The sequence below is a fragment of the Grus americana genome, chromosome 6, assembly GCF_028858705.1.
Source record: "Grus americana isolate bGruAme1 chromosome 6, bGruAme1.mat, whole genome shotgun sequence".
In the NCBI taxonomy this organism is placed as follows: domain Eukaryota; kingdom Metazoa; phylum Chordata; class Aves; order Gruiformes; family Gruidae; genus Grus; species Grus americana.
Window position 1 is genome coordinate 29,975,360 of NC_072857.1, and position 18,777 is coordinate 29,994,136.

General features: G+C 47.0%; 2 protein-coding genes across 2 annotated transcripts in view; one reads left to right on the forward strand and one right to left on the reverse strand.

Moving 5' to 3' along the window:
• Positions 1 to 4,185, reverse strand: part of BMPR2 (bone morphogenetic protein receptor type 2) — a 111,201-nt gene extending 107,016 nt beyond the window's left edge. Inside the window, exon 1 of the mRNA XM_054829738.1 lies at positions 3,621 to 4,185. Within this exon, the coding sequence (XP_054685713.1) occupies positions 3,621 to 3,696 (76 nt within the window). The 5' untranslated portion in view covers positions 3,697 to 4,185. The remainder of the gene's footprint in view (positions 1 to 3,620) is intronic.
• On the forward strand, positions 3,842 to 9,535 carry LOC129207864 (proline-rich proteoglycan 2-like). Its single transcript, XM_054829492.1, has 3 exons — positions 3,842 to 4,061; positions 4,174 to 5,037; positions 5,418 to 9,535. Exons 1-3 carry the CDS (start codon positions 3,842 to 3,844, stop codon positions 5,552 to 5,554), a joined length of 1,221 nt encoding a protein of 406 aa, XP_054685467.1. The 3' UTR covers positions 5,555 to 9,535.
• Positions 9,536 to 18,777: the final 9,242 nt, after the last annotated feature.

The following is an 18,777-nucleotide window of genomic DNA, read 5'->3' on the forward strand; positions in this document are numbered from 1 at the left end:
ATCACAGAGGTTCATACAGGCTTATTTACCTAATGGAAAAAAGGCTCTTCTCAGCAGGGTGAATGGCTCTATACAGAATCCAGTGCTTTCACAGCTACACTATTTCTTTACACAACTAGACAGTTAATGAAGCCCTAGTCTGGCGTACAGGCTGCACTTGTACGTGTGGTTATCCATCCAGCATACCAGTTGTGCCTCTCAAGCAAAGTCTGTTTCCATCTGCTAGGCTAATATTTCTGAGGCAGCTCCCAAGTCAAACAGAAAAATAAACTTAATTTTTAGATTATATCTGAATGAGCCATAAACAATAGGTATAGCTCTGGTAAATAAGTAGAAATTAGGATGCAGATAGGTTTAAAAAAACCTGTTTAATATGCAAAATAGTCAGTTACTAATTCAAAACACTGAATCAGAAGAACTGAGTTGAATAGCCAAAGGAGGCTTTTCCTCAAGTCACACAATTCATATTTCAAACAAATTATGTTGAGACACTAAAGTGACTTTAACTGGCAAGACAGAATTGGATAAAGATGCTTCAGATCACTCACTTTAATTAATAATTAAATGATCATTAAAAAAAAATACTTCAATCTCTATCCAATTCCATTCACTGAAAATTTTGAGGCCCTGTTGAACCACAGAGATACAGACTTATGGAAAGATTCCTAAAGATAAAAAGATATTCTGTTTGCTTGAATTTTCACTTTATACTTTCCAGAAATAATTTACATATTAGACAATCGAATGCCGTCTACCCTGGATATGTATAAAGAAGAAAAAGTGGTTTGGTATTGCATATCACAGAAGGCAAGCAAGCGAAACAAGGGAAGATTATATCTTTAATATCAGGCCCATATGAACACCCAAACAAAATTCTTTAGCAATACTGGGGAACGGCTCAAAGGTTCACTAACCATCTCTTCAGGCACAACCTTCACAATTAATGCACCCGAATTTTCTAAAATGTAAGGGTATATAAATATGTCTCATAGTTCTAAACAAAAGATTTAGAAAGAGGTATTTCAAGTCATTTGAGAAATAAAGAACAAAGCGGCACAAACCATTTTTTTTCCCCAACATAACTTTTTTAAGCCCTCAAATTTTTACCTAAGACAGTAAAATGTCCTTACTGTACCATTTCTCTCTACAAGGACTAATATATGATTTAAATACAGAGTTACCAGATACCTGTTAAGATCTAGATTTTATGGAGGAAGCCAGTAATATTTTCCCCCTAATAACCACCAAATAATTCTGAATCTAGAGCTAGTTCTTTATTATATCTTCAGTTACAAAGGTGAAGGAAGAACTACCTTCTTTCTTCATTCATATTCCAGATTATGAGTGAAACTGTCATCTACAGCATCACTGTAAGATCTTTTTTCTGTCATTGTATTTCTGCATCTTTACATCTTTCCTTTCCTGGCCATAGTAAGCCCAGGTCTTTGTGGAACTCTCCCCAAGGAGGTCCAGAAATTCTCCTCCAGACAGAAATTTAAAAACCTGTTATGAAAATACTTTCCCTCTGATGTCATGATTTTGCATTTATAAACACTCAATTCTATACGCTGCTGAGATATAGTATCCATTCACTAATCAGAAGTAAGAATTAACAGGGGTTTTCAAAGCTACAAAGGCAGCATTTTCTGATGGGAGCATACAATTCATACTTTGGGGGAGGGGAGGAGAAGAAAGAGTGTTGGCTCTTTCATGAACATAAAAGGGCAGAATTACACATTAGTGTAGCTTCCCCATGTATAGACTTTTTTTCTGAAATGCAGTGTAAACTTAAAATCAACCATTAGTTACTTTAACTAAAGCTCAAATCAGCCATGTAATTACTTTTACAGAGGATTATGACTAAGGTTTTTTAAAATGTGGATTGTTAAAATTTCACAAGAAATAAATCACGATGGGAAAATAGGTTCCTGTTCACAAACAACCAAAGAAGCTAGCATCGTTAATACTCTTTTAACGAGGCAAAACCAGAACTCAAATATTGGGAATGCTGTTGCCAGGTCAGGATTGATGCGAATTGGCAAAACTGTGCAAATGAGCTCGTACCACACCTGCCCAGCCTTTGGCCTGGTTCAAATCTGTACTCACTCCTTCAGTAACCCTAGTCCCTCATCAGGACAGACAAATTACCAACTCACTGAAGTTTTCACAAAGGGGAAAAAAAACCCTACACTTTTAAAAAATTATATTTGAAAGAAAAGTTGAGATGCTGAGCATTCTTGATTCGTATATGCTTTAATACCAAGACTTTTGACCTTCAGAAGTCCCTTCTTCCAGAAAAAAAAAAGAAAAACAAAAAGAAAAACACTCCTCAAACTACCACAGAGAGACGCTGCAGACATCAATCTAAAATAACGGCAGTCATAGGTCAGGATGATATAGCCAACATCAATCTTTTAATTTCAGTATCTTCCTGAAAGAGACCTCTTAAAAAGCTGAAGATAATCAGAGCGATGAAGAAACTGCCTAAGCATGTATAATTTACAGGATTTTCCTAATAATGACACCAAGTATCTTCAACTTTGACAAATAATTCAATTTTAAGACCTCACTGAAATGTAATATGGGAACTACCATCAGCTTATTGGGTCATCTCAGCAAGATACAGCAATTTTCTTACAAGGATTCATTTATGAATTATACACAACAGATTAGAAAATAACACTAAAAAAAGCAAGCACTGCAAATTAGATCCTGATTAAGTAAAAAGACAAGAAAGTCCTAGGAGACATCCAAAACTGCTGGAAAATGCATACAACAAGAAGAATAGTTATTAATGCCTAACAAAGCTGGGTAACACTCAGAACACTCCAACATACTAATTTGTCACCATGACAGAAAACCAAAGGATGCCAGACCAACACACATCTTGCTTCCAGTATCACGGTGAAACATCCTACACATCTGACACCGAGCTTCCAAACAAAATTAAAAATAGGTCTAGAGTGTCCACGAATAAGGATGCTCTTAGCATATATCCTTCCAACTTCTTGTTAAAAAAAAAAAAAAGTACTCTTCAACATCTTTCAGCATTCCTCAACAGTGTTTTGTGTTACTGTTCTAAAATCACAAATGACAATAGAAATAGCTAAATTTTTGCATCAGATCTCTCCTCCAAGAAAAAAAATATACATTACAGCAAGTCTGTTATAAAACTGCAGCACATGTTTAAGGCCCCTAAAAGCACCAATGCTGATAAAATTAAAAATGGCTGTGCCCAAAGATCCCACAGCAAAACAGGCAGCTATGCCGACGATTAAAATATATATTAAAAATTCCTGCATTACCTTACAAAGGGCGAGGTATGCAAAACAAAAAGACTATATATTTTTTCCAAAATTGAAATAAGTTATTAGACAAGAGAAGCAGATCTAGGCGAAGCATACATCTTGAATGCAGTTCGAGCTCATTTACACAATAAAGCAGATTTTATTCTCCGAGACGCTTACGGTATCGGGATTTCAAAACTTTATCAGGCTTCGCCGCTGAAATAGATGCACATCACTTTTTAAGGAGACACAGATGTGCCCAAATACCAGCGGACCCCACCCCCCCTTCCCTCTGCCAAAATGGCTAGTTCGTTACACCCACTGGCTACTTACCAGCCGCAGTGCTGAGCAGCAGGGTGGCACTGGAGAGCAAGAGCACCAGCACAAGGTGCTGCAGTGAGGCAGTCATACCTGGGGAAGCCAAGGATCGAGGCAAAAGGAGGGAAGAAAAAAAAAAAGAAAAAAGGGGAAAAAAAAAGACGAGAGGAATTTCCTCCTCCTGTCGCACAGCCTTCCACAACTCTCCCGGTTTACAATCCCGTCTGGAAGGGCAAATGGCAGATGAGAGGAGCCGTCTTCGCTCTTACTCCATTACACCCGCCTGCCTTCATGTCTCGGGAGTCGGCACCGCTCCGCGGACACTGGGGAAGCGCCTGCTTCTGCCCCCCAGCCCCGAGGCATCTCCCCCCGCCGAAGAACGGCGGCACGCTCCCGACCGAGCTGGGAACCAAGCTTATTTCCCACGGAGCTTCACGATATCGAAGAAAGAGCCCAGTGGAGAAGGAAACATATCCAGACGCGAGCCCGCGTCTACAGCAATGTCAGTCAGAGCAGCCCCCGTAGCCTGAGCGGGGCGCGGATAACAAGCTCTACAGGCTTACGGCAGAGCCGCGTCCCATCCCGTTAAAGGTCTCTGTCTTCTCGCCGCCCCTCCTCGCTGCCTCACGCTCCCGGGAAGGCGGCGCCGATCCCCTCAGTCCCTCTGCGGCGAGGCGCGACCCCCTCTGCTCTCACGGTGAGGGCTGCGGCTGCATCTCGGCCCATCTGTCTCCCCCGCCGGGCGGGCTCCACCGCGCACCCCCGGCCCCCCACCACAGAAACGACACCACCCCCGGCCACCCCGACAAAGGTGGGGCCCGGAGCGCGGGGCGGCGGGAGGCGAGGCCCCTCCTCGGCGGCTCCAGCCGCGAAGGCACCCGGCTCGCCTCCGCGGGCGAGAGCGCGGCGGAGGCCCTTCCTCACGCCTGGGGAAGGCGCTCCTCCTCCTCCGCCTGCCTCCCTCCCCGACTTTCTACAGCGCCAGGCAGGCAGCCCCCGGCCCGGCCCGGCCTCCTCCCTCAGGTCTCCGCTCGCCGCCGGGGGGGGCGAACGAGGCGCAGCTCGCCTGGCGAACGGCTCAGCCACTCCGCGCTGCCAGCGCCTCCCCCCCCTCGGTCGCCGGCGAGGGGCAGCTCCGCGCCGCTCCGCCTCCTTCCCGTGCCCGCCGCCGGCTGCGGGCGGGAGCCGAGGGCCGGAGGTCCGCCGCCACCGCCCCGCCGCGGCTCGCGCCCCCTCCCGCCCGCCGGCACCAACGGCTCCGCCGGCTCCAGACACAAAGGGGAGTCGCTCCAACTGCCAGTCTGGGCGCCCGGGCCGCCGCGCCACGCCCCCCGCCGGACAGGCCACGCCCCGCACCCGCCGTCAGTGGCGGGGCCGGGCGCCGCCACGCCCCCTGTCCGCCGCGCCCCTGACCATAGAGGTGGGCCTCCAGGTAGGTAGAGAAGGGCCGTCTCGGACAGAGGGCGGGGCGGTGCCCCGCGCGCAGGCGGGAGGGGGGGCGTCGTGGCGACTGGCCCCGCCATGTTGTGGGGCCAGCGGCCTGCTCCGGTGCCCCGGTCGCGGCTGGGCCTCCGGGTGCGGCGGTAAGGCAAAGGGCACCGTCACGAGTAGGAGCACCGGCGGCAAGGTGTGGCTGTGTGAGCTGGGCCCGGGCCGCACCTCGCCCGGCACGGGTGAAGGCTCTCGACAGACCTTCCCGGGAAGGGGCCACCCCCGGGCGGCCTCCGGGAAAAACGTCTGAGAGCCCGTCAGCAGGGAAGCGTGAGCTCAACAGTCACAAAACCGCGCTTTAAAAAAACCCCTCTTTTGCAGGGCCTGAGATTGCATCAGTTTTGAACTCCACGGCCTTCCTTTCAAAACCCCCGAAGCTTCTGCCTTGTCCTCTGCCTCAGGCCCCTGTTGAGCTCCACGACAAGCCCCGGCAGTGCTGCTGCTCCTCTCTCCCGTAGCGAGCCACCCCTGCGTTACGCGAGCTTCGCAGGCAAGTCCACCCAGCTCATACGGCTTCAGCCGCCTGACTCTCCCAAGCAAAACCATTATCTGCCTCTTAAATTAAAGAGGTTTTATGATTTCAAAACAAAGATATAGTCAACCCGCTGAGCTGTTTGTATGCTTTAACCTTTGCTGTATTGCACAGGACCAAAGAGATAATTGAGGCTAGCAGCTGATGGGAGAAGTGGGACTGGAATGTAGCGTCTGATGTTCTGGCCTAGCAAGGCTCTTTCAAACAAGTTTTACTGGGTGTAGTGTAGAAAAAACGTTCTTAAAAACATCCTGCACACCGAAGGCGCCTTCATATCCAGGCTTCTCCCAAGTGTCGATATGGGAAGTGCTTCCCCTGTGCCTAGATTGCTACACCGGTTTCAAGAATGGGGTACAAGGAATACAAATTTAAAAATCCAATTTCACACCTCAAAATATGAAATACTGCTACATGAAATGGTGTAGTCGTAAATCAGAGTTACGATTTTAATGGTAATAAAAGGCTTCTGTGTAACTCCATTCCTCTTCACAAGCCGTAACAGGTGAGATAGATGTAATCCAATTCTTGCATCATCAAGAGAATTATTAAATAAATTCTAATAGGATTTTTATCATTGTGATGCTTTGGCCAGAGATATAGTTCGACATTCCTAGGGTTTATGTGGCTAATAGTTATAAAAATGTTTTAGAAGTTTGTTACAATATCTTTACTTCCAATCTATGCAGATCTAACATGGATAGTGCTGAGAGACAATAAAATACAGACTCCCAGATTGTAATTTGTATTGCCACTTTCCAGAACTGCAACCACATGTTAACCACAGCATCCTTCCTGTTATTTGTGGAATTTGAACTGTCAAGAAATAACCTTTAGAATTGAAAAAACAAAACCAAAAAAACCCTCCAATGACGAGCAGAGTAGTTTTACCTCTAAGGTAGGAAAAAAAAAAAACCCCAACAGTGAGTATTTTTTGTGGGCCCAAAGTGCAGTGTTCTTTTCTGGTTCAGCAAAGACATCAAACTATGCAGCATACCTTCTGCCCTGCTGTACCTACCAATAAAAGAAGTGACATCTACTTTGTTCACAGAAAACACGAACCGAACTGTGTGGGTTGCACAGCACTTTCGCTGTTCAGATGGTAAAAGAAAATTACTGTAATTGTTTATGAAGTGTATCAAAGCCTGCTCAGCCTGAAGTAAATGACAGAAGTCTTGCTTGTTTTAATGGTTCTAGTTTTGGCTCATTAATTAATACCGAGAGTTCTTGTCCACAAGAAATTGTACAGAACTGATATGCTGCCTGAAAATACTTACTTTCTTTTTGCTCTCTACAAAATAGATTGGATTTTTGTTCTGTTTTCCTAGAAAGAAGGAACAAGACATGCCATTTTTAACACAATTACTTCCTCTCAGTTTCACAAAAACCCAGATCCTGATCAAGAAAACACCCTTGTGAAGGCCATGGGGCTCTGGATCTGCTTCTCCTGAGCTTACACCAGTTCCTTGGATTAATCTCCCAGACTTGCAATCCCAGCAGTTAGCTCGATTTTGTCATCCTTCCTTACCCTATTCTGAATTTCGCACAAGCCTTTCTCCTCAAGGGCCGGGTCCCTCCTAGCCCCATGCGACTGTCAGGCTGCGAAGGGCCCCTGGCTGGGCGCCAGTGCCAGGCTGCAGAGCTGGAGCCGCTGCACCCCTGTCTCCGGAGCTGGCAGGGCCAAGGAGGGGCTGACCCCCTCTTCACCACACAGATGTAGGAAGTAATCGCTGCTGTCTAAGCACAGAAGCAGCTTCCTTTTCCCACGGTGGTGGGAGGAAACCAGAGATCTAAACTGTCACAGGCTCACTCATTGTTATATGCTTGGACAAGAACATGTTTATAATTCTTTCTATGGTTTTTGTTTATCTGTAAGCTAGGATTTCACTAGCCTAATATTCAGCAATGTCAACTAAGACCCACTTGGGGTAATGAAAACTTGCAGAGCTGTAGCACAGTAAATCCATGGTGCAGGTTCAGGTAAGGGTAGGGGGGGAGACGAGAAAATGTGTAAAACTTACCAAGATTTAAAAGAAAATATTCTGACTGAAGCACTCTTATTTCCACCAGAAAGAACTTCACCCAATAAAACAACAATATTGACCTTAACAGAGACAAGACACTTACTTAAAAACTAGAATGAGGAGAAAAGACCTTCCGAAATAGATGCTTTTTAGCAGCTGCGTTCGCTGTTCTTGCAGTCAGGCAGGGGCCAGGCTGTGCCTGGACGGCAGCCACGGGGCAGGGGGCAAGGAGGACGGTGGCCAAGGAGCAGGCTACTGTGGCCACAAGCTCCCCGAGATGTCATTCGGATGAGCGCCAAGTCCACGGCAGGGCACACGTGTCTTGCCTTTGGGCAAGGGAGCTCTGAACGACACCTCCGTGTGCAGCACGCGGGGGCTGCCCCTGTGCTTAAGTGAGGCACTGAGGTGAGAAATAAGGCTGATCTGCATCTCGGATGTTTCCCGCTGTTGGTCATACTGATGCAGACACAAACATGTTGATAACAGTTGCAAATTCAATGCTGTACAGAAGTGAAATTAATTAAACATGTCCTTGTTAGCAGCATCTCCTTTAAACAGCACAAGCTTATTTTTAATTACCTGGAATAAGGAAAACTATGGAATACATTCTTGGAAGCATGAAAAATCAGTGGAAAATAAAATGAACAAAGCACAAAGAAAACCAAAATGAACTGCCAAACAATAGCTTGAGCCCTGTTTCTTTTTTAGAAAGTGCAATTTTCAGGCACTTTAAAAAGATTTCTCAGGATAGGTTCACTGTTGTCCAAGAGTTTTTTAGCACTGACGCAATGTAACTGTTATCATTGTTAGGACTCGGGGGATGGTTCTTTTTGACAGGGCCTTTCGTGAAGTCAACAAATCAGTTTAAAACAAGCCATAAATTATATTTAGCTGCCCATCAGCTTGGCCAGAGTCTTCTCTCAGTGCTGTTGAAAGCGTTGGGGAAAGAGGATAACGTGGCACAATGTTTACTTTTTAGGGGATATTTTGTTCCTAATTTAAAAACAAAGCATCCCCATAGCATTGACTCTGATGCATAAACATACGTTAAAACAGCAAGGAAGATTTTCACAGACTTTCCTGCAAATAAACACCCTCATTCTATCCTAAGTAATATCTTAATAAATAATGGATTTGGTACAGGTCTCCACCACGAATGCCTGCCACTCATTGCTAAATTAGGGATCTGTCAGCAAGATCATCTCCCCAATCTCGCCTCCTGTAACAGTACGTGGAGAGAGAGAGGTGGTTCCTGATAGCTAGGATCCAAGCCTTATATAGCTCTCTAGATTATTATTAACATCCTGAACTGCAGCCAGAACGAACTGAAAAGACAATACTGTCTACTTACAGTCTGCTGAGTTAGCAGCTAAAGCTTCAGCCAGTGCAGCCAAACAAGTAATCACATGCAGACATTGTTACCCTTGGAAGTATTCAGTTACTTATGTTATATAGATTTTCCCATCAGTGTCAAATCCGGGGTGTCATGCAAAGGCATTAATGCCCCCTCGTAAGTCCCCTTGGAGTTAGTGGTTGGGATTGCGAGGGTGGCTGTGGGAAGACCATAGTTACGGGGAAGCAGGCACATGATCTTCAGAAAGAAAAATAGTGAATCCTCTGAGGACTTCAAAAGCAACCTGTACCCAAAAATACCTTTCTTCAGCATGGGCATGTTTCCTTGGGAAAGGCACCCTGCCCCTCAGAGCCTTCCCGCAACCCATCAGCATCACTTCCACATTGCCTGAATTACTGGCATTTTATTGCTCCTTTTCCAGGGCTCGGCTTCATCTTGGGAAAACAGATTCCACAAAAGAGGGACGGAGAGACATCAAGCTGTGACTGAAGACCTGGAAAAGTCCTTTGTGGGGCAAAGTCAATTCCTTTCTGTTCTTTCTGACAGGCAGGAAAAGCACTATCCACGATGATCGGTCTGCCCTGCCAAGATGCAAGACTGGCAAAAGCTCCTGTGGCATCACATACCAGCGCAGGCTCTCACACTCACAGTTCTACCAACAGCCTCAAGGAAACGGTAAATCAAAATCCCTGCCTCACAGGGAATTCATTTCCCCTTTAGTCCAGTTAAATAATCTGTGCCAGCCATTGCTTTTGGCCTTTAGACTCATAAAAGTCCATCTGAAGGCTGTTATGACTTCATTTTTCTTTGTCTCTGAAGCACAGAAAAGAGCACCAACTTTCAAGCCTTTGGAAAAAAAAATAAATATTTGCAAGTATGAACTAGTAAGTGTTTTCAGACTTGGGTTTTTCTAACTCTACCATGTTGCTGCATAATCTACTGCAAGATGAACCATACTCTGCAACAAAGTCACGGCAGTCTTTAACATCATCATCCTATATTGGAAGAGCAATTTTGTGGCAGCTTTGCTTACCTTTTGATGGGAGGCTCTTAATTAATTTAATGCAAAAATTAATTGCACTACTTTTGTGGCAGTCCCTGGAAAGATTTATTTTGATATTAAACTTCTTTTATGATGGTCTCGCGTTCCCTGGTTTTGGTATAGTGAGTGGTTTCCTATGGGGAGCCCATAACTGCATGATCAAAGATGCGAGGGTCAAGCCTGGAAAAGGAAAGAGATGGGTGTGGGCCCGGTAAGCCTCAGGTACTCAAGGAGAAGGAAGAGGAAGGTACACATACAAAAGGAATATTTTATATCTGAAATAATTAGTAGTGAAATAGTTAATAGATGTTTTTACATTTCATAATTCACGATATTTCCCTGTGATAATGAACTACCAACAATGTTCACAGCAGTTGCTGTCTTGTTTTAGAGATAACACTGCTTAGTCTGTGGAACCTTTATCTCCATTTTGGGGGTGGAGGTGAGAGAAACTTTCAAGCTATCTCTGAGAAGCACCTCCCACTTTGAATTAAGCCTGAAATTGTATGTTAAAGGCCCTTTACAGCTTGCCTGAATCTTTTGGCTTGTTCATCACAACATAAAGTGGGAGATTTGCTGCAGGGTGTTTATCAGTTCAAGACATCACTTATTCATTAGATCCAACAATGGACTTAGTCAGAAACAGAGAGGTACTGAGTTGTGTTGGAATCATCTTCTGGTCCGCAGCAGAGGAGTATGTCATCGCCACAGACCTGCAGGGTTTCACTCTTGAGAGCTACCTGAGCCTTCTCACACTCAAGACAGGCGGCTGGGAACAGAACTCATGGCATCTCCAACACACTGTCCTCCTACTGTTGCCTTCCTTTTTCCTTCTGATTTTGGCGTGGGTTTTCTTTAATCACTCCCTACACAAGCTATTTGGCAGTGCAAGCCAGGTTTGGTTTTCAAAAGCCACCTTTTCCTTTTTGTTCTTTAATTTCTCGCAGACGATTAGACCTAAAAACATTTCTCTAATCAGCACAATACTTCTAGCAGAAAGCTAATAAAAATGTCCTTTGAGAACAAAATTAAACCCTCTGATAAAGCCTTTGTGAACCTGCACTCAATTTGCCACAACAGATGTCTGGAGGAAGCAGCCTGTGTGCGTGCTCATCGCTGGCCATCCTTGAACTCCACACCAGCTTGACAAGTGTCAGACGTTCATCTAAAGGAGAGAAACAGTGTGTACAAAACGCGGTTGTTACTCATTATTTTGAATGACATATTTTAATGGCAAACAAGCCATGCACGTAACCGCTTCCCAAACGTCCTTAGTGGTGGCACTGTTTGCCCCCGGATGATACCAGGCACTGGAGGTGCGAAGCCTCACTCTTACTCCACTCCCTGGAAAACACATTGTACCCCTTGAATGGCTCTGACATGTTCCTTGCTGCCTGCCAAGCCCGGATGGCTAGTGGGGACAGCGGCACAGTCGGGGTTGCATTTGTCCCCTACCTTTTTTCATCCTTTCTTTGGCATCTCCTTTGCAGCTGTGGTTCTTCTCTGAGGCTGCTGGTTTGGGCAGTCATTTGGCATAACAGGGCACACATCCCCTTCTCTCCATGCCTTTCAGCAGCTGCAGTGCAACCCTAGGCCTCTGCTGTTACCTGGCTCCTTGGGCTCTTCCTATCTCCTTTTCAAGGAGTCAGCAGCAGTGTCGAGGGAACAGCTTTTGCTCAGGCTTCTTACAACAGTTCCTCTTTGCAATAAGAAAGGATGCATCAAATACAAACCCAACAGCAGAGCTTCTTCAGGTTTTGTTTTCTCTTGCAAAAGCAAAAAACCAGTGGAAACAGAGCTGGAACTGAAGCATTTTTTAACTGGGGACTTCCTGCCACCGCAAGCATGATGGCAGAGGGCTGACCGCTCGCCGAGCCATGACTTCCAGGGGAAGGGGCTGCTCTGAGCGTTGCTGCTCAGCATTCCTCTCCTGCATGCGGGCAGCTCCAGCAATGACACCTGGAGAAAGATAAAAGTAAAATTATTACTTTTTACTGCACCAAACAGGAGATTTCTATCCCTTATGCTTCTGCCTGTAACATGACATCTGTTGCCTGACAATTTTGAAACTTATTTTTGTCTGTGAAGAATGTTCCTTCAGATCAAGAAATGAGTCAGTATCTCTGTACGGCCTGCTTACCTCTCATGGATTGATCTGGAAAAATAAACCCAACTAACTTCTTCCCCAAAACATCCATCAGGAATCCCCTTGTTGAAGCAATACAGGCCAGACCACCAACTCCAGCCACCGGCACCAGTCCGGTGTCGCTCGGGCATGCAGCCCGCGTTGAGAGCACAGTCGCTCCTTCCTCCCACGCTATCTTCTGTCATTTGAAATTGCAGAGGTCTAAAAACCTTTGACTCACAAATGAGAACCAGGCCTCCAGAGGCCATTTCCAGACTTGCCTTCAGCTCTCCTCCCTCAGCTTCCCGCCCAGGGTCGCATCCAGGCAGGCAGTCCCTGGGGGAGGTGTGCACACGCAGGGCACACGGTCCCCTCGGCCACCCCGGCGTGCAGAAGACACGAGCACCTGCAAGCCCTCCCAGCCATTTGGTCGCACCCCCAAACGGCACCGCCAGGCTGGAGCTCGCCCCCTGCCAGGCAGGACGGGGCAGAGCTGAGTGAAGGAGGCCCATCACAAAGCCCGGCCTCAAACAGCCCCACATCTAGATAACCACACGCAGGCACCTGCAACTGGTGCAGAGCCAGAGCCGGGCTTCACTTCTCTCCATCCCACAGCTGCCCTGCTCCTTCGGCCTGGCCACAACAGATACAGACACAGCCATGGGACAGGGGGTGGCAGCGACATTTTGTGGGGACAGAAGACTCCCACAGCCAGCTGCGCTGACAACGCTGCACTTGGATACAACTGGAAAAGGCTCAGAAGTCTCTATGTGCCTGCCCAGAGGAGCAGGTCCCTGGGGCAGGCCAGCAGATAATGAGTCCTCTGCTCAGAAGGAAGTATCAAGTCCCATGTTTTGCTCAGCTTAGCCAAAAGCTGTAAAGCAGATTTCTCCTGCCCTCCGCTAGCGTTCAGACCTCCCCTGCGTGTTTTGTTGATGAAATCTCTCACCCCAATTTGGGAGATAGTGGTGTTTGCTAAACACATTCTGCCTTGCTACCAGAAGAGCTTCTGACCTTGTCCTGTCTTCTTGGCATTTGGCAAATACTTATCAGCGCTCGCAGTGACCTCCAGCTAGCTGAGCAGAAAGCTTTGGAGCCAAACATGTGCACAAATAATTCCAGGGGCAGCTGTTACTACTGTATTATCTCCTCCTGTGGTTTCAACAGATACAAATAGTTAATACGTGTTGCAGTTCACAGCCCCTTTCTCTTTAGCACACCGAGGAGCAGCTCCTTCAACTCGGGGCCCTTAAACCCATCTCAACAATGGGGGCCTTCAATCTGGTCTTAGCCTGCGCTGCCAAATGCATCCTACCTCGGATGAAACGGGGGTCAAAACAGCCGAAGCCACAGATCACAGACCTGCCATCTTTAGCTGGGAAGGTCACCATTTAATCACTCTTTCCAAATTAAATGAAACAGAGGCTGCTCTGTGCGTATCCAAACATAGCACCCCCCTCTCCAACTCCTGCGGCCTCCCGCAGCTCAGACGCGAGGTGTTTTTTCACCCTGACACGTAGAGGTCCAAGCCTGATCAGAGTTCATTCAACCAAAGAGCAGCAATGACTCGCTTCCAGAAAATGAGACTATTATGGCTAGAGACTATTATGAAAGCCTGCGTGAAGCTGAGACCAGATGTGTGCTCTGCTCACTCCAACTGTTGCTTAGAGCAAAGCCCTGGTTTGTTTTGTTTTTTAAACAAAACAGAGGATTGACAGAAATTAAGCCTCATCTGTAACAAGAAAGATTTTTCTGATGTTTTTCTGCACTGCCGTCAGAGATGTGTAGCTGGGCTGGGACCACACGCCCACCAACAGTGCTGCAGCGGCCACTGACCTCCTGCCAGGGCACAGCAGCTCTCAGGGGGTGGAAGAAATCATGGAAAGAGCCCTTACACGATAGGGTGGAAATGAATGGGGATGCCGTCCCATTGAAGTTCAGCTCCACAAATCAGCTTGTTGTCATTGGGACATTGTTATTGTTTCAGCAGGATGGTCTGTACCATCCCCTGAAAATCAGAGCGATTGCATGGCTACGAAATTTTCTGTCTTTACGGCAAACCTTTCATCAGAAGATCTCAAAGCAACTTGCCAGCAAGAGCAAGCACAACCTCACACTGTGCCTGTGAGATAAGCGAAGGATGGAATAGATTAACTGCTTAAAAGCACACAGCAGCTCTGTGGGATGAAGGAAAAATAAGAAAAATACATATCCGTTTGAAACCATACAGGGTTTTATAGAGAGGCAGCCTGGATGGCTGCCAGGAAGCTGAAATTGCCACCCCTACACAACCACAAATACCATGGAAACCAGCGGGGCACCGGCAGGCAGGAAAGGAGATCAGCAGAAAAATGTCTTTCCACGAAACGTAGCCAGGCTGGGACGCTCCTGCTCTCCTGACCGAGGGAGGACTACGTGCCCAACCACCAGTGCCGCTGCCGGTGGGAGCAGGGCTCCAGGAGGAGGTTTTTCCCAGCCTGGGGTAACGTGTCTTTCCTGGTGGCAGCTGGTGGCTGACAGCAGGAGGGATGGCTCAAGACTGCTACATCATGTCAGCTGTGGTACAGCGGTAATGGAAACCCTGAGTGCCAGGTAAAGCTTCAACACGTGCTGGGAGGTGTAGGAAGATGAAAGTAAGTTGACACCTGAATGAGGACAGGGAAGGAACATGCACGTGCAAGCTCCTGCATGCCCTGTCTGGTGAGGCACGATAAAGAGGCATGAACCACTCGACAGCAATAGTAGTTTTTTTCTCCCCGAATACCAAGAAAGCTCAAGAAAAGATTCCTTTAAGCTGAGCAAGAGTAAGGAAAGGAAAGTGGCCTGGAAAACAAAACCAAAAATAACAAACAAAATAACTTAAATGTAACAGAAATAACAAAAATAAACAAACCCAGACAAGCAGTGGAGGAGGAATGAACATACTGTTAATCTGTCAAGTACACTGTGCACATTAAACTATCGAGTAAACTTGGAGAAATATCCATCCTCCCAGTTGAGCAAGGACACCTGCTTGTTACCAAACAGCGCACATCCCTTAGAAAGTCATACTCTTGGTAAGCCAAGTCAGGAGGTATCCAAGCATAAAACAGCTGTATTCCTTCAAAATGCTGCTAAGAGGAACAGCAGCATCTCGTGACTAAGTGGGATACGAGGCGACCTTGGAGATATGTATGTCCTGGAACCAGGCTTGGAAAAAAATAGCCCGGTCTGAGAGAGGTAGGTAGGTGGGTAGGTAGGTAGAGAGAGGTCTCCCGCCGGCTCTCAGCAGCCGAAGGGTGCAGAGGTGATCTGCTACAGATCCGAGCTGGAACAGAGGTCAGGGGGAGAGAGGAGTATCTCGCAGGAAAGCAAAGAGGCCTGACAAACTGGAGAAGCAGCAGAGCGCCGTTTCTGCCAGGCTAAAATGCACGGAGCTAACGGGCCTTCCGGTAACCACAGGGGAGGGCTGGAAGGGGACGGGAGCGCTACCGCGGCCGGCCCTGATAAAGCTCTATCTAGGAACAGGCGAGGGCCGCGCAGCCGGCGCAGGACCGCGCTCGTGGCCCGGCCCGAGAAACAGGTCCGGAGGAGTGCGAGAACACCAGGATAACATCAGGCATTTCTCACGCAGCTGAAGGACCGCTGCTGGTCATCAGGAGACAAGTGCAGATGGGAGACTTTAAAGCGGTGCCAGAAAAAACAAGCTACAGCCAGGGTCGAGGAACATGGGATCCGACTCCTAGTTGTCAGCAGTTGTGGTGTATACATTGCTGAAAACAGATGCAGTGCCAGGAAAATCCAACTCCCAGCATGAAAAAAATAACTTAAGAATGATAATGAGAGAAGCCAAAGTAACTGCAACTGTGAATTAGCGATTACATAAAAGCTTTTATCTTAAAGTTATGTTAGGCTAAATTCTGAAATCATTTTTTCAGCCAGAATGCTCCCTTGAGACCTTGTGATTTGGTCACAAATTGCTACATCTTAAAAAAAAGAAGAAAAAAAAAACAACAAAAACAGATTGTCTTTTTAAGCTAGCTGATTACTAAACAGCAGGGAACAGCTTCAACTTCGCATCAGACACTTCTCCAGGAGGTAGCTGAAGTTCTCCACTCTATGCCACCGTCCGTACAGTGTAACCGTAAGGCGTAGGACAATTTTCAGGATTTGCTCCCTTATGTGGCTGCTGTTGAGGGAAGTGGGAATCAGGCTGTTCGGTATGAAGAGAAGCACACGTTAGTCAACGTTCCCTGAAACAAGCAAGGTACAACCCAAATTACAGTTCCTTCTACTAAGACGTATCAAAGCTACTCCTGAAAAACTGAATGCACAGTAGTTGGGTACTGCCATAAAGAAACATTGCAATCATCATTGACAACCCCCTTCCTTTTTTTTGGCAGAGCTGCCATGCTCTTGGTATGTCTAGGCTGAACAGAATCAAAAATGTCTTTTCAAAATTAACTGATCTGGAATAAAAACAACCCGTGTCCTAGTGGCAGGCACACAAGAACAGCATAAGGATCCTCTCTCCCACAGCAAGAGCTTCCCTGGGCATTACTAAGCCCAGCAGCAGCTCTAGGCTTCACACTTGGGTCCTCTGTGCAGTTTCAAATGGAGCATCTGCAAATCCCAGGCCCCAGCGAGATGCGGCCGCTGCTGGCACAGCAACTGCCCTGCAGCTGCACCGAAACGCCGCTTACTTCCCGGCATCTCCCCCCATTCTGGTCCGAGACCTACTGAACACATGAGCCTTCCCAGATTGTGCTTTGGGCTTGGCTTACCATAAGCAATATCCTGCCAACCTGCAATTTCTAAAGAGGTGTTGAAAATAACATGAGAAAATGATGAATATTTTGAGCAGGAAACTTACCCTTCCTACGAAAGATGACCTGCTGCAATAGCCCTTCCAAAAGCAAGGGAATATGCTCAAATACCTGTCGTAAAATCCAAAGCTAGAACGCTCCCCAGCCAAAAATGCTGGAAATAGCTCTTTCAAGGCACGCAAACACTTTGGAGTTTCTGAAAGGAGGAATAGCTGGAAATAGTTTCAGATAAAAGAACCTTTCATGCCAGCTGGCAAAAGGCAAACAGATGGATCAGATAGATGGATAGACAGGGCTTAAAGCCACTTTTGTCTCAACAGTGGGCAGGGCTTGTGTATGCAATGTCTGAAGGCAGCATATCACATCATCTGACCCTTAAATGTTAGCTTTATGAAATCATATCAGACGAAACCGCAGCGTTCAAAAGCATCTCTCCACCTGGCAGAACTCTCGCCATCCTCCCCCTCTGCCCAGCAGCACCTTCTCCGCACTCGCGCAGACCTTTGCCCCTCAGGTGTCCCCCCCTCCCCAGTCAGCAGCCCAGCCTCTGTCAAAGCTCAAGAGTGTTTGTTATAGCAGGGGGAGTTTCACAGATATTTGGGCAAAACACTTTCTTCCCTATAGCGCAACAGCAGCAGGGTGACTGCAGATGGTGAGAAATGAAGGATGCTGTGAAGGGAAATCCCCCCAAAACCGTGTTTGATATGCTTTAACAGAAATTTACTGAAGCAGGATGCAATGCAAACAAAACAAACCAGGGTATTTTTGGTAGCCTGCGCACACCTTGTTTCAGCTGTGATTTTGGTGATTGAATCAAAAGAGGCCAAACCGAGCCACCTCAGGACAAGAATTACAACTTCATTGACAGGGAAGGGTCTGAGCCAGGGGCTTGCGTGAACCCTCGCAGCCTGACGACAGCCAGATGCCCGCTCCTCCACACTTGCTTTGCGTATAAAATGACTATGGTGGGAGATTGGGACATCCTCAGTGCTGGCAGCTCATTTCACGCGATGTTTGTCACAAATCGCAAGGGCAATGGTCCCCGCAGTCTCCCTCCGGCAGCTCGTCCCCTGGGGCTTCGCTGGGTCGCTGCCAGTGTGACATCCCGGCTCTGCTGGATCACCAGCCAAAGCAAACCCGGGGTCTCTGCAGCACCTCAACTAGTGCAAAGAGACTACAGAAATCTGGAAAGATTAAAATAAGTACGTTGAACATAACGGAGGAGTTTAACTTTCTTTTAGAAATGTGGGGGGTTTACTGTATTAGGACTATGCTTCCCTGGAGATTTCGTGTCAAAATGTGATTGCTTAATGAACATTAAATATTTATCAAGAAATTCACAGTCGGAAGTGGTCTGTAATGACAGATCAAAAAAGAAAATCACCTCTGCACCACTTCTTTTCCTGCTTCTTTATGACACATGAATTTATCCTGAAGGACTTTAATACTCACCTTTAGAGATGTTTCTGCTTTTCACATCAGACATTAAGCTCTTTCCTGTCTTGTCCGGGAAGCCTCCGAGTTACAAAAGACACGGCAGGATTACGCCATCAAAGTTACAACATCCGAGCCCTGACGTGACTAATCCCCACATAAATGGGAAAGGCCAAGATGTGCAGTCTGCACGGTGGGTAGGTGCAGAGCCAGATGGCCTCCTTCAGCCTGCGGGAAGCACATCCCCTCCACATGGGGACAGCCTGGGGTGGGCAGGGGTCTCCGGCACCTTCTTCCTCACGTCCCTTCGTAGGGACAGTGGTGCAGGTCCTGCAGGCACATCGGGGTTCGCCTCACCGTGGTCCCCC